The following is a 14,794-nucleotide window of genomic DNA, read 5'->3' on the forward strand; positions in this document are numbered from 1 at the left end:
TTGCGAAAGATGAAATTAAGCGGAAGATTTAGACAAATATAATATCAAAGCAATACGAAAATGCCAATATACGTCTCTACACAGAAACCAGTGTCACAATATTCACGGACTATCTATGAATACTACATACAAATGTCTGAAGAAAAGAGATACAGTCTGTCTCGGATACAAATAAAAACATAACATATAAGTATATAGAAGAGACACTGGGCCTGCGGATGCCTGCAGGACTACCTCGCGATCTTTGTGGAATGAAGGCTGGCTCCCCAAGTGCTACTGTGCCAAAGCTGCTCCGGTATCTACACAGAGTGTAGAGTGTAGCATCAGCACAACCGACCCCATGTGCTGGCAAGTGTCTGGCCTAACCCCGGCGAGGTAGTGACGAGGCTAGGACCAGACTCCAGATAAACCTATGCAATTCTATAATATACGATGGAAAATAAACAGAAATAAGCAATTTAAATGGGAGGGGGTGCATGCTTCGGGGAACATATCAAATCCAGCAGAAACTGAAGAGAAATATGAGAGAACACTTCAAAATCTACAACAAAACAATAATAATACTGTTACGACGCGCAACCCGATCCCTTATCATTTAACACTGTTGCGGCGTGCAACCCGATCCAATATAATATTTGTTGCAGTGTGCAACCCGATCCATATATAATAATAATGTTGCGGTGCGCAACCCGTTCCAAGTATATAGTCAATAATAATCATAACAACGGTCCCGATAAGGGATCACTAACAAACCTTACTATCCGGCAAGGGAATCGACAACATAGATAAGTATGTCCCGTCAAGGGAGAAACAACTATAACCAATCTTAATCCATCATCTAACCGTCTCAGCTATCACCAATACTCAAACTTAGTAATTTTCACGAAAAAAAATTTAATCCTTGCTCAATATCGAGAATCATCAATTAAAGCATCCGTAATATCATTTAGGAACACAACAAGTTGCAATTTAAGACTCACGGTCATGGTCGATACCAATGTATAGATACTCGTCACCATGCCTATATGTCGTACTCAACAAGAAGCAAATAGCAAATAGGACTCAACTCCTAATCCCTCAAGCTAAGGTTAGACAAACACTTATCTCGAACTTCCACGGCCAACTCAAGCCTCAAACACCGCCTTTCCTTTCGAATTCGGCTCCAAATCAATGGTATCTAGACATAATCGACTTAATAACATCAATACATGCTAAACAATCTAATTCCAATACTTAATTATAGCTCTCCAATCATTCTTCCCAAAATGTCAAAAATTGACCCCGGGCCTGCTTGGTCAAAATACGAGGTTCGGACCATATCACTCATTCACCCATGAGACTGAATATATAATTAGTTCCAAAATTCGACCCCAAAACGAGGTCTAAATCACAAATAATCATAAAGCCCTAACTCTACCCAAATCCCTAATTTTCTACCCTTAATCACATGATTTAAGCCTAGAAATCTAATGGGTGTTAATGGAAATTGAAGAAAATGAGTCTAAGATTACATACCTATGAATTGGTGGTGAAATCCTCTTTCAAAAATTGCCCAATTTTGAGTTGAAATAAAAGAAGTTTTGAAATTTTGAAGAAATCCTGCAATGGCTACTGTTTTAAGTGCTGGGCGACAGTGTTCATCGCGTTCGCGAGGACATTGTCGCGATCGCGAAGAACTGCCAGAAGTGGACTTACGCGATCGCGAAGGGTTGACCCCTTGACCTTCGCATTCGCGGAACTATGCACGTGTTCGCGTAGAAGAACGACAACATCCCAGCCCACCTCCAATTTACAATATGCGTTCGCATCACATAGGTCGCATTCACGATGAGCAATCCTCCAGTGCTCCATGTTCGCGACTGGCTTCGCTTTTAGAAGAATTCCACCCCTGCCCCAATTTCCCTTTCGCGATTGCGAGTGTTGCTACTCGATCGCGATGCACAAAAGGTCTGTGCACATGAAGTAGAATTTCTGCAACTTTTCCTAAGTCCAAAACCTTCCGAAACACACACGAGCCCTCGGGGCTCCTAACCAAACATACGTACAAACTCAATGACATCATACGAACTTATCTGTGTGATCAAATTGCCAAAACAACCTCAATAACAACGAATTAAACTTCAAAATCAAAGATTTTCCTCTAACTTCTTAAAACATCATTTTTTTGCAATTTAGCTCCGAATCACGTCAAATAAAATCCGTTTTTCACCAAGTTTCACAATATCGTCTTAAATCACATATAAGACCTGTACTGTCGGAACCAAAAATACGGGCCCGATACCATCATGTTCTAATCACAGTTCGTTACAAATTCCTTTAAACAATTTCAGAAAATAATTTTCCTTAAAAATTCATTTGTCGGGCTTGGGACCTCGGAATTCCATTCCGGGCATACGCCCAAGTCCCATATTTTCTTACGGACCCTCCGGGACCGTCAAATCACGGGTCCTGGTCTGTTTTCCCAAAATGTTGACCGAAGTCAAATTTATTCATTTTACACTCAAAATTTATCATTTTTCGTAGATTTTCACATTTAGGCTTTCCGGCTACATGCCCAAACTGCACATGCAAAACGAGGTGATGCTAAATGAGGTTTTCAAGGCCTCGGAAACACAAAATTCAATTTAAAAGCAAGTGATGACCCAAAGGGTCATCACATTCTCCACCTCTAAAACAACCATTCGTCCTCGAACGGACATAAGAAGGAAGTACCCGAGTCGGGGAAAAGATGGGTATAACGGCTCCGCATATCAAACTCGTACTCTCAGGTCGATGCTTCAGCAGGCTGACCTCTCCACTGAACACGAACAAAAGGATAACTCTTCGATCCCAACTGACGAACCTTCCGATCTAGAATAGCTACCAGCTCCTTCTCATAAGACAAGTCCTTGTCCAACTGGAAAGTGCTGAAATCTAACACATGGGATGGATCGCCGTGATATTCCGGAGTATAGACACATGAAATACTGGATGCACAGCTGATAATCTCGGCAACAATGCAAGTCTATAAGCCACCTCTCCCACTCGATCAAGAATCTCAAACGGACCAATGAACCTAGGGCTAAGCTTGCGCTTCTTCCCAAATCTCATCATGCCCTTCATAGGCGACACTCGGAGCAATACCCGCTCACCGTCCATGAAAGCCAAATCTCGAACCTTGTGATCGGCGTAACTCTTTTGCCTGAACTGAGCTGTACGAAGCCTATCCTAAATAATTCTGACCTTGTCTAGGGCCTCCTGAACCAGATCCGTACCCAACAGCCGAGCCTCTCCCGGCTCAAACCATCCAACCGAAAATCGACACCGCCTATCATATAGAGCCTCATAAGGAGCCATCTGGATACTCGACTGGTAGTTGTTGTTGTAGGCAAACTCTGCTAAAGGCAATAACTGATCCCACGAGTCTTCAAAGTCGATGACACAAGATCGAAGCATATCCTTCTAAATCTGAATAGTCCACTCGGACTGGCTGTTCATCTGAGGATGAAATGCTTTTCTCAACTCAACCCGCGTGCCCAACTATCGCTGAACTGCTCTCTAGAATCGTGAGGCAAATTGCGTACCTCGTTCCGAAATGATAGACACGGGCACACCATGAAGACAAACAATCTCACAGATATAGATCTTAGCTAACCTCTTGGATGAATTGGAGACTACCATAGGAATGAAATGCGTTGACTTGGTCAGCCTATCAACAATGACCCATACTGTGTCGAACTTCCTCCGAGTCTACGGGAGTCCAACAATGAAATCCATAGTGACCCGCTCCCACTTCCACTCGGGAAGCTTAATCCTATGAAATAAACCACCAGGCCTCGGATGCTCGTACTTAACCAGCTGACAATTCAAATACCGAGCCACATATGCAATGATATCCTTTTTCATTTTCTACCACCAATAATGCTGCCGCAAATCCTGATACATCTTCGCGGCGCCCGAATGAATAAAGTACCAGGAGCTATGTGCCTCCTCTAAAATCAACTCCCGAAGTCCATCCACATTAGGCACACAAACTCGACCCTGCAATCTCAAAACTCCATCATTATCTAAGGTAACCTGCTTGGCACCTCCGCGCTGCACCATGTCTCTAAGGACACACAAATGGGGATCATCATATTGCCGATCACGGATACGCTCCAATAATGAAGATCGAGAGACTGTGCAAGCTAACACACAACTGGGCTCAGAAACATCCAACCTCACGAACTGATTGGCCAAGGCCTAAGCATCAAAAGCAAGCGGTCTCTCATCGACCGAAATATAAGCAAGACTGCCCATACTGGCTGACTTCCTACTCAAAGCATCAGTCACCACATTGGCCTTTCCCGGATGATATAAGATAGTGATATCATAATATTTCAACAACTCCAACCACCTCCTCTGCCTCAAATTCAATCTTTTGTCTTGAACAAATACTGATGACTCTTGTGATCCGTAAACACCTCACATGCCACGTCATATAGATAATGCCTCCAAATCTTCAATGCATGAACAATTGCTGCCAACTCCAAATCATGAACTGGATAGTTCTTCTCATGAATCTTCAACTGCCGCGAAGCATAGGCAATAACCTTGCCATCCTGCATCAATACTGCACCAAGCCCAATACGAGATGCATCACAATAAACTATATAAGGCCCTGAACCTATGGGCAAAACCAACACCGGTGCCATAGTGATAGCTGTCTTGAGCTTCTGAAAGCTCGCCTTACACTCGTTCGACCATCTGAATTGGGCACTCTTCTGGGTCAACTTGGTCATTGGGGCTGCGATAGATGAGAACCCCTCCACGAACCGACGATAGTAGCGTGCCAATCCCAAGATACTCCGAATCTCTGTAGCTGAAGCTGGTCTAGGCCAGTTCTTGACTTCTTGAATCTTCTTCGGATCAACCTAAATACCCTCTGCTGATACAACATGATCCAGAAATGCAACTGAACTCAACCAGAACTCACACTTTGAGAACTTAGCATATAACTGACTATCCCTCAAGGTTTGAAGAACCACTATAAGATGATGCTCGTTCTTCTCCTGGCTACGGGAATATAGAAAAATATCATCAATGAAGACTATCACGAATGAGTCCAAATAAGGCTTAAACACTAGGTTCATCAAATCCATAAAAGTTGTTGGGGCATTTGTCAACCCGAATGACATAACCAAGAACTCATAATGCCTATACCGAGTGCGAAAAGATGTCTTAGGGACATCGAATGCCCTATCCTCAACTGATGGTAGCCAGATCTCAAGTCAATCTTAGAAAATACCTAGGCACCCTAAGGCTGATCAAACAAATCATCAATCCTCGGCAATGGATACTTATTCTTGATTGTAACCTTATTCAACTGCCGGTAATCAATACACATTCTCATCGACCCATCATTCTTCTTAACAAACAACATCGGTGCACCCCAAGGCAAAATACTGGGTCCAATGAAAGCCTTCTTAAGCAAGTCTTGCAACTGCTCCTTCAACTCTTTCAACTCAGGCGGGGCCATACGATACGGCGGGATAGAAATGGGCTGAGTGCCTAGAGCCAAATCAATGCAAAAGTAAATATCCCTGTCGGGTGGCATACCCGGTAGGTCTGAAGGGAAAACCTCAGGGAACTCACGAACAATGAGTACATAATCAATAGATGGAACCTCAGCACTGGAATCACGAACATATGCCAAATAGTTCAAACACCCCTTCTCGGCCATGCGCTGAGCCTTCACATAAGAGATAACACTACGGGTAGAATGACCAGGAGTCCCTCTCCACTCTAAACGAGGCATACCCATTAACGCTAAGGTCAAAGTCTTGGCATGATAGTCCAAGATAGTATAGTAAGGTGATAACCAGTCCATCTCCAATATAACATCGAAATCGACCATGTCTAGAAGCAACAAATCTACTTGAGCCTCAAGACCCCCAATAACAACTACACAAGACCGATGGACTCGATCTACCACAATAGAATCTCTCAGCGGTGTAGACACATAAACAGGAACACTCAATGAATCACTAGGCATGACCAGATACGGTGCAAAATAAGATGACACATACGAGTATATAGACCTTGGATCAAATAACACTGAAGCATCTCTATCACAAACAAAAACAGTACCTGTGATAACCGCATCTGAAGCCTCAGCCTCGGGCCTGGCTGGAAGAGCATAACATCGGGGCTGGGCCCCACCACCCTAGGCTACATCTCTAGGACGGCCTGCAGCTGGCTGGCCTCCACCTATAGCGGTCTAAGCTCCCCCTCTAAATCATCTACCTCCACCTCTAGCACATCTACCCCCACCTCTAGTTGGCTGGGCGATCTGTGGAACACCTGGTGCCTGGACCATAGCACGGGAACCCTGCTACTGCAACTGAGAACCCACCAATCTCGAACAAGCCCTCTTGATATGACCATACTCACCACACTCAAAACATACACTTGTGTGCTGTGGCTGAGGAAACTAAGACTGACCCTAGCAACCTGAATGACCACCCCGAAAACTCTGGAGCGGCGATGCACTGATAGGAGTTGGTGGTGCACTGTAGGGTTGCTGATATAATACTGCATGTGAGAACCACAACCACCTGAAGCACCGTGAGAAACCTGAAGAGATGACTGAAAGGGCCTAGGAGGATGGCCTCTACCATACGAATCCTTGTCTCCAGACGAGGCACCACTGATTCGACCTGAATGACGGGGCCTCTTATCCGACCCATGACCACCTCCCTGCGACAGAACCATATCCACTCTCCTGGCCACACTAGCCGCCTCCTGAAAAGTAATCTCACTCCCAGCCTCCCTAGCCATTTGAAGACAAATCAGCTGAATAAGACCGTCAATAAAACTCCTCACCCTCTCTCTCTCGGCAGGAAGTATGATAAGAGCATGGCGAGCCGAGTCGATGAATCTAGTCTCATACTGGGTAACCGTCATGGAACCCTGCTGGAGATGCTCAAACTGCCTCTGATAGGCCTCTCTCTGAGTAATGGGGAGAAACTTATCCAGAAATAGTTGTGTAAACTGCTCCCAAGTCAAAGATGGCGATCCGACTGGTCTAGCCAAACAATAATCTCTCCACCAAGTCTTGGCAGACCCAGACAAGCAAAATGTAGTAAAATCAACCCCATTGATCTCAATAATCCCCATGTTCCTGAGAACCTCATAACAACTATCTAGATAATCCTGGGGATCCTCAGTAGATGCACCATTGAAAGTAGTAGTGAAGAGCTTGGTGAACCTATCCAGCCTCCACAAAGCATCGGCAGACATAACTGCTCCATCACCGGTCTAAGCTACCACACCCGGCTGAGTTGCTCCAATTGGCTGAACCGTTGTAGTCTAAATCTGGGGAGCTACCTACTCTGGAGTGCAAGTAGTAGGAGTCTGGTCTCCTCCTCCAGCCTGAGAGACAGCTGGTGCTACAGGAAGCAAGCATGCTTGGGTGATGCTCTTCATGAGGCCCACTAGACGAACCAGAGCATCCTGAAGAACTGGGTAGCAATGAACCCCTCTAGGACCTGAGCTGGGCCCACCGGAATTGCTGGGGTCGGAACCTCCTCATAAAAATCAACTTGAGGCTCCGCCACTAGTGCTGCTGCTCGGGGCTGAGCTCTGACCCTACCTCGGCCTTTAGCACGGCCTCGGCCTCGCCCTCTGCCCCTCGTGGGAGCTGCTGTTGGGGGCTCGGGCTGTTGAGCGGTGGATGAGGAAGCACATGTTCTTGCCATCTACAAATGAACAGAGTAGAAATTCAATTAGCATTGAGAAACAAAACCACACGACAAGAAAGAACAAGTGTGAAGTTTCCTAACTCTGTAGCCTCTGGGGGATAAATACAAACGTCTCCATACCGATCCCTCAGACTCTACTAAGCTTGTCCGTGAATTGTGAGACCTATGTAACCTAGAGCTCTGATACCAACTTGTCACGACCCGGATTTCCCACCCTTGGGAGTCGTGATGGCACCTACTCGTAGAAGCTAGGCAAGCTACGAAATTTAGAAATCTTAACTCTTCAATTTTAATCCTTTTTAACAAGTTGTAATGGCAGGCAATCAACATTTAAATGATTGCGAAAGATGAAATTAAGCGGAAGATTTAGACAAATATAATACCAAAGCAATACGAAAATGCCAATATACGTCTCTACCCAGAAACCGATGTCACAATATTCACGGACTGTCTATGAATACTACATACAAATGTCTGAAGAAAAGAGATACAGTCTGTCTTGGATAAAAATGAAAATAGAACATATAAGTAGATAGAAGAGACACTGGGCCTGCGGATGCCTGCAGGACTACCTCGGGATCTATGTGGACTGAAGGCTGGCTCCCCAAGTGCTACTATCCCATAGCTGCTCCGGTATCTGCACAGAGTGCAGAATGTAGCTTCAGCACAACCGACCCCATGTGTTGGTAAGTGTCTGGCCTAACCCCGGCGAGGTAGTGACAAGGCTAGGACCAGACTGCAGATAAACCTGTGCAATTATATAATATATGGCGGAAAATAAAAAGAAATAAACAGTTTAAATGGGAGGGGGTGCATGCTTCGGGGAACATATCAAATCCAGCAGAAACTTAAGAGATATATGAGAGAACAGTTCAAAATCTACAACAAAAGAATAATAATACTGTTGTGGCGCGCAACCCGATCCCTTATCATTTAACACTGTTATGGTGTGCAACCCAATCCATCTATATAACCGTTGCGCCGTGCAACCCAATCCAATATAATATTTGTTGCGGTTTGCAACCCGATCCAACATAACATTGTTATTGCATACAACGCGATCCATATATAATAATAATGTTGCGGTGCGCAACCCGTTCCAAGTATACAATCAACAATAATCATAACAATAGTCCCGACAAGGGATTACTAACAAACCACACTATCCAAGAAAGGGAATCGACAACATAAATAAGTACGCCCCGTCAAGGGAGAAACAACTATAACCAATCTTAATCCAACATCTAACCGTCTCAGCTATCACCAATACTCAACAAGAAGCAAATAGCAAATAGGACTCAACTCTTAATCCCTCAAGCTAAGGTTAGACCGAACACTTAATTTGAACTTCCACGGCCAATTCAACCCTCAAACACCGCCTTTCCTTTCAAATTCGGCTCCAAATCAATAGTATCTAGACATAATCGACTTAATAACATCGATAAATGCTAAACAATCCAATTCCAATACTTAATTATAGCTCTCCAATCATTCTTCCCAAAAAGTCAAAAATTGACCCCCGGGCCTGCTTGATCAAAACACGAGGTTCGGACCATAACCCGATCATCCATTCACCCACGAGCCCGTATATAATTAGTTCCAAATTTTGACCCCAAAACAAGGTCTAAATCACAAATAATCAAAAAGCCATAAATCTACTCAAATCCCTAATTTTCTACCCTTAATCACATAATTTAAGCCTAAAAATCTAATGGGTGTTAATGGAAATTGAAGAAAATGAGTCTAAGATTACATACCTATGAATTGGTGGTGAAATCCTCTTTCAAAAATTGCCCAATTTTGAGTTGAAATAAAGAAGTTATGAAATTTTGAAGAAATCCCGCAATGGCTACTGTTTTAAGCGTTGGGCGACAGTGTTCATCGCGTTCGCGAGGACACTGTCACGATCGCAAAGAACTGCCAGAAGTGGACTTACGCGATCGGGAGTTCTCCTATGCGTTCGCGAAAGGTTGACCCCCTGCCCTTCGCGTTCGCAGAACTACGTATGCGTTCGCGTAGAAGAACGACAACATCCCAGCCCACCTCCAATTTACACTACGTGTTTGCGTCACATAGGTCGCGTTCGCGATGAGCAATCCTCCAGTGCTCCGTGTTCACAACTGTGGCTTCGCGTTCGTGAAGAACAATTCCACCCATGTCCCAATTTCCCTTTCACGATCGCTATTGTTTCTACGCGATCGCGATGCACAAAAGGTCTGTGGACTTGCAACAGAATTTTTGCAACTTTTCCTAAGTCCAAAACCTTCCGAAACACACCCGAGCCCTCGGGGCTCCTAAGCAAACATACGTACTAACTCAAAGACATCATACGAACTTATCCGTGCGATCAAATCACCAAAACAACCTCAATAACAACAAATTAAACTTCAAAATTAAAGATTTTCCTCAATCTTCTTAAAACATCATTTATTGCAATTTAGGTACGAATCACGTCAAATAACATCCATTTTAGGATTGTCTTAAATCACATATAAGACCTGTATCGGGCGCCGGAACAAAAAATACGGGCCCGATACCATCATGTTCTAATCACATTTCGTTTCAAATTCCTTTAAACAATTTTAGAAATATAATTTTCTTTAAAAATTCATTTCTCGGGCTTGGGACCTCGGAATTCGATTCCGGGCATACGCCCAAGTACCATATTTTCCTACGGACCCTTTGGGACCGTCAAATCACGGGTCCGGGTCCGTTTACCCAAAACATTGACTGAAGTCAAATTCATTCATTTTACAGTCAAAGTTTATCATTTTTCTTAGATTTTCATATATAAGTTTTCCGGCTACGCGCTCGGACTATGCACGCAAATTGAGGTGATGCTAAATGAGGTTTTCAAGGACTCGAAAATACAGAATTCAATTTAAAATCAAGTGATGACCCAAAAAGGTCATCACAAAAATTGGGCTGAGTGTTGGGTTCAATTTAGGATTAGAATTGAATGTAAAATATGGCCAGATTTTAAATAGCCAATTTTAATAGCTAAATCATTTATAAAATAATAAATGAGTGCCAAAAAATATTTTTGTGTACTAAAATGATTTAAAATAGTTATTTAACATTTTAAAAATAAAAAGAATCATTTTATGCATAAATAATGTAATTATACATTAGTATGGGCTATTATTGCAAAGATGTGCAATTTAGCCCAAAAAATATAAATGCAATTATAATAATACACTAAAAATATTAAAACACTATGTTGGTATAAATAATAAATTTAAATGGCTAAATCAATACAAAACTAATATGAAGGATAATTATTCGATATTTATATAATAAAAAGAGAAGAAATAAATTGATTTGGAGCTTTTAAAATTATAAAAAAAAAGAAAATTATAAAAATACTTATGCATGCTTATAACTGCATATGTGCTATTTTGAAATTATGTATATGTTTAAAATATGTGAGGCAAATTTGGGTATCAACAACTGTCCCTCTTTACCCGAAAAGGATGAAAGAGTTTTCGGGTAAAGAAATGATGGTCAATTTTGATTGAATGGGGTGTTTTGAAAGATAGGGGCCGGACTCTTCTCTTGAGTTTCTTACATATCCCTGGTTTTACAGGAGTCAAACCATGTGCAGTTCTGGATTAATTGGCGGAATATACCGATAAAGTCATTGCAAGAACGGACACGAGATGCAAGAGCGGTTATGGTACATGGTTAGGTTTGAGAGAGTTTGACAGAACTGAAGCGAGGCCGCTCCTGCTAGGATAGCGGTTGCTTGCTGGTCACCTACATATAAAGAGATGCTACAGACATGTATTTGTGCGAAAATTTAAACATGATGCAGATTCTCTTTGGACCATGAAGTTGTCTTCGGACGGTTTAAGGATGACGTCCTGGGCCATGAATTGTTTAGTACGGGATTCGTAGGTCATGAAATGATGTTCTCGGGCCATGAAAATGGTGCCTCTGAACCATGATGCCTTTGAATAATGATATGCAAATTTGAGAGATACTCAGACCATGGCATGGTGTCTTCCAGCTATGAGGATGATGCCTTAAAGACTATGACGCCTTTGGATAGATTGGCAATATTTTAGCCCATCACAATAATATGGTTTTCCCAAGACAAAGATTAGTCTTGTGAAATGGAGGGCAGAGCTTAGACCAATAGAAGAGCAAATAGATAGTACCAGAATAGAGCAACATTTATGCAATGAGGGACAATGATTAGTCCCGTGCAAGTGTAGAGGCAAGGATTAGCCTCATGCAAATATGGAGGCATAGATTAGCCTCATGCAAATATGGAGGCATAGATTAGCCTCATGCAAATGTGGAGGCAGGGATTAGCCTCATGCAAATATGGAGGCAAGGATTAGCCTCATGCAAATAGGGAGGCAAGGATTAGCCTCATGCAGGTACGGAGGCAAGGATTAGCCTCATGCAAATATGGAGGCAAGGATTAGCCTCATGTAAGTATTGAGGCAGGGATTAGCCTCATGCAAATATGGAGGCAGGGATTAGCCTCATACAGGTACGGAGGCAAGGATTAGCCTCATGCAAATACGGGGGCAAGGATTAACCTCATGCAAGATATGGAGGCAGGGATTAGCCTCATGCAAATATGGAGGCAAGGATTAGTCTCACGTAAGTGTGGAGGCAAGTATTAGCCTCGTGCAAATATGGAGGCAAGGATTAGCCTCATGCAAGTATTGAGGCAAGAATTAGCCTCATGTAGATATGGAGGCACGGATTAGCCTCGTGCAAATATAGAGACAAGGATTAGCCTCATGTAGGTATGGAGGCAAGGATTATCCTCATGCAAATATGGAGGCAAGTATTAGCCTCATGCAAGTCTGGAGGCAGGGATTAACCTTGTGCAAATATGGAGGCAAGGATTTGCCTCATGCGAATATGCGGGACAAGGCTTATTCCCATGCAAAGAGCGAGTAGCAAATAAGAGTAGTAGATTCCTTAGCTGGAGATATATTTGGCGTCTGATGGCCAGATTGATAGTGAATTTGCTTTATGTATACATGTTTGCGAATGCTATCGCTACGTCAAATGTGCCTGCGTTCAAAGAAAAATTGTAAATTTTATGAGGGGAGGTTGGTTCGTGCTTCTGTCCGCTGGCCTTGCTTTGCTCCTCTCTGGAGGCCTCTTCGAGTTTCCTTGGGTAATGCCTAACCATTATAGAAGTAGAGTTTTCGAAAATATGCAATTATTGATAAAATAGAGTCATTTTAGAAACATATTGAAATATTAAGTGATTTTTAGATGAACTAGTGATTGTAACACATTTCAGAGACACTGTAGCTTCCTCATGTTATAATTTTGAGGGTCTTCCTCAAAAGTATGCCCCAGTTTGGTAGATGAACCTTCGGCTGTTTGCGGTTAATGAGCCATGTTAAACCTTCTTCGAAATTTTGAGAATCCTTCTCAAAATTTCTACCCCACTTTCTTAACCGATTTCTGACCGTCTCACATATGTTGGCGTTGGCTGGACTTGCTCCGGAATTTTGAGGGTCCTCCTCAAAAGTTTGCCCCAGTTTCTGATTTTTTTGGGGGGGGGTGGAAATTTTATTATGATATAACCGAACCCATAAGGCTGCTTACGTATCTCCTCTTAAACGGAATCAGGTCAAGCGTAATTCAATTACATTAGATGAGGAAATGTAAATAGTCTAAGCATAATATCTTTTGACTGAGTCTGAAGTGATTGGTTTTGACCAAATTTCTCCATCCATTTATACAAGTATGAGTGCTCCTCCTGTCAGCACCCTATGAACCTTGTAAGGACCTTGCCAGTTGGGAGAGAATTTCGCTTTGGCTTCATCTTGACATGGGAAAACTTTCTTCACTACCAGTTGTCCTGGCGCAAATTGCCTTGGTTTGACTCTTTTGTTGAAAGCTCTAGACATTCTGTTCTGGTAATGTTGACCGTGACATACTGCGTTCATCCTTTTTCCATCTATGAGAGCCAATTGTTCATAGCAGCTCTTTATCCATTCTGCACCGCTGAGTTCAGCTTTCTGTATGATTCTTAAAGAAGGAATCTCTACCTCGGTTGGGATGACAACCTCAGTACCATAAACTAGCATGTAGGAATTTGCCCTAGTCGATGTGCAAACTGTAGTGCGGTATCCCAACAAAGCGAAAAGTAGCTTCTCGTGCCATTGTTTGTGGTCTTCTACCATCTTCCTTAGTATCTTCTTGATGTTTTTGTTGGCGGCTTCTACGACTCCATTCATCTGAGGTCTATAGGGTGTGGAATTTTTGTGCTTGATTTTGAAAGTTTCACACATGGCTTTCATCAGATCACTATTGAGGTTAGCGGCGTTATTAGTAACAATGGACTCGGGAACTCCAAACTAGCAAATGATACGATCCTTGACAAAGTCTATGACGACTTTCTTTGTTATAGCTTTGTAAGATGCAACCTCTACCCATTTTGTGAAGTAATCAATGGCTACCAGAATAAACCTGTGTCCGTTTGAAGCAGTGGGCTCAATTGGACCAATGACATCCATTCCCCAGGCGGCAAATGGCCAAGGTGAGCTTGTTGCATTTAGCTCATTTGGAGGCACTTTTATCATATCGGCATGCACTTGGCATTGGTAGCATTTGCGGACATACTAGACGCAATCTATCTCCATGGTCATTGAAAAGTAACTGGCCCTAAGTATCTTCTTAGCCAAGACAAAACCATTCATGTGCGGGCCACAGGTCCCAACATGTACGTCCTCAAGTAGTTTAGAAGCTTCTTTTGCGTCGATACATCTTAGCAATCCCAAATCGGGAGTTCTCCTGCACAAGTTTCCTCCGCTGTGGAAGAAGTGATTGGACAATCTCCAGAGTGTGCGTTTATGAGTGTGGTTTGCATGCTCTGGATATTCTCCTTTTACCAATAACTCCTTGATGTCATGGAACTAAGGTTTTCCATACATTTCTTCTTCAACATGGGCACAATATGCCAGCTGATTATGAATTTTCACCGGGATAGGATCAATATAATTCTTATTTGGATGTTGTATCATGGATGATAAAGTGGCCAATGTATCGACAAACTCATTTTGAATTCTGGGCACATGTCGGAACTCTATCTT

General features: G+C 42.8%; 1 protein-coding gene across 1 annotated transcript; it reads right to left on the bottom strand.

The window, feature by feature from the left end:
* Positions 1–13,435: 13,435 nt before the first annotated feature.
* Positions 13,436–13,885, bottom strand: LOC138882706 (uncharacterized). Its single transcript, XM_070163322.1, has one exon. It carries the CDS (start codon positions 13,883–13,885, stop codon positions 13,436–13,438), a length of 450 nt encoding a protein of 149 aa, XP_070019423.1.
* Between the last annotated feature and the right edge of the window lie 909 nt (positions 13,886–14,794).

This window comes from Nicotiana sylvestris, chromosome 12 (genome assembly GCF_000393655.2).
Source record: "Nicotiana sylvestris chromosome 12, ASM39365v2, whole genome shotgun sequence".
NCBI classification, from domain to species: Eukaryota; Viridiplantae; Streptophyta; class Magnoliopsida; order Solanales; family Solanaceae; genus Nicotiana; species Nicotiana sylvestris.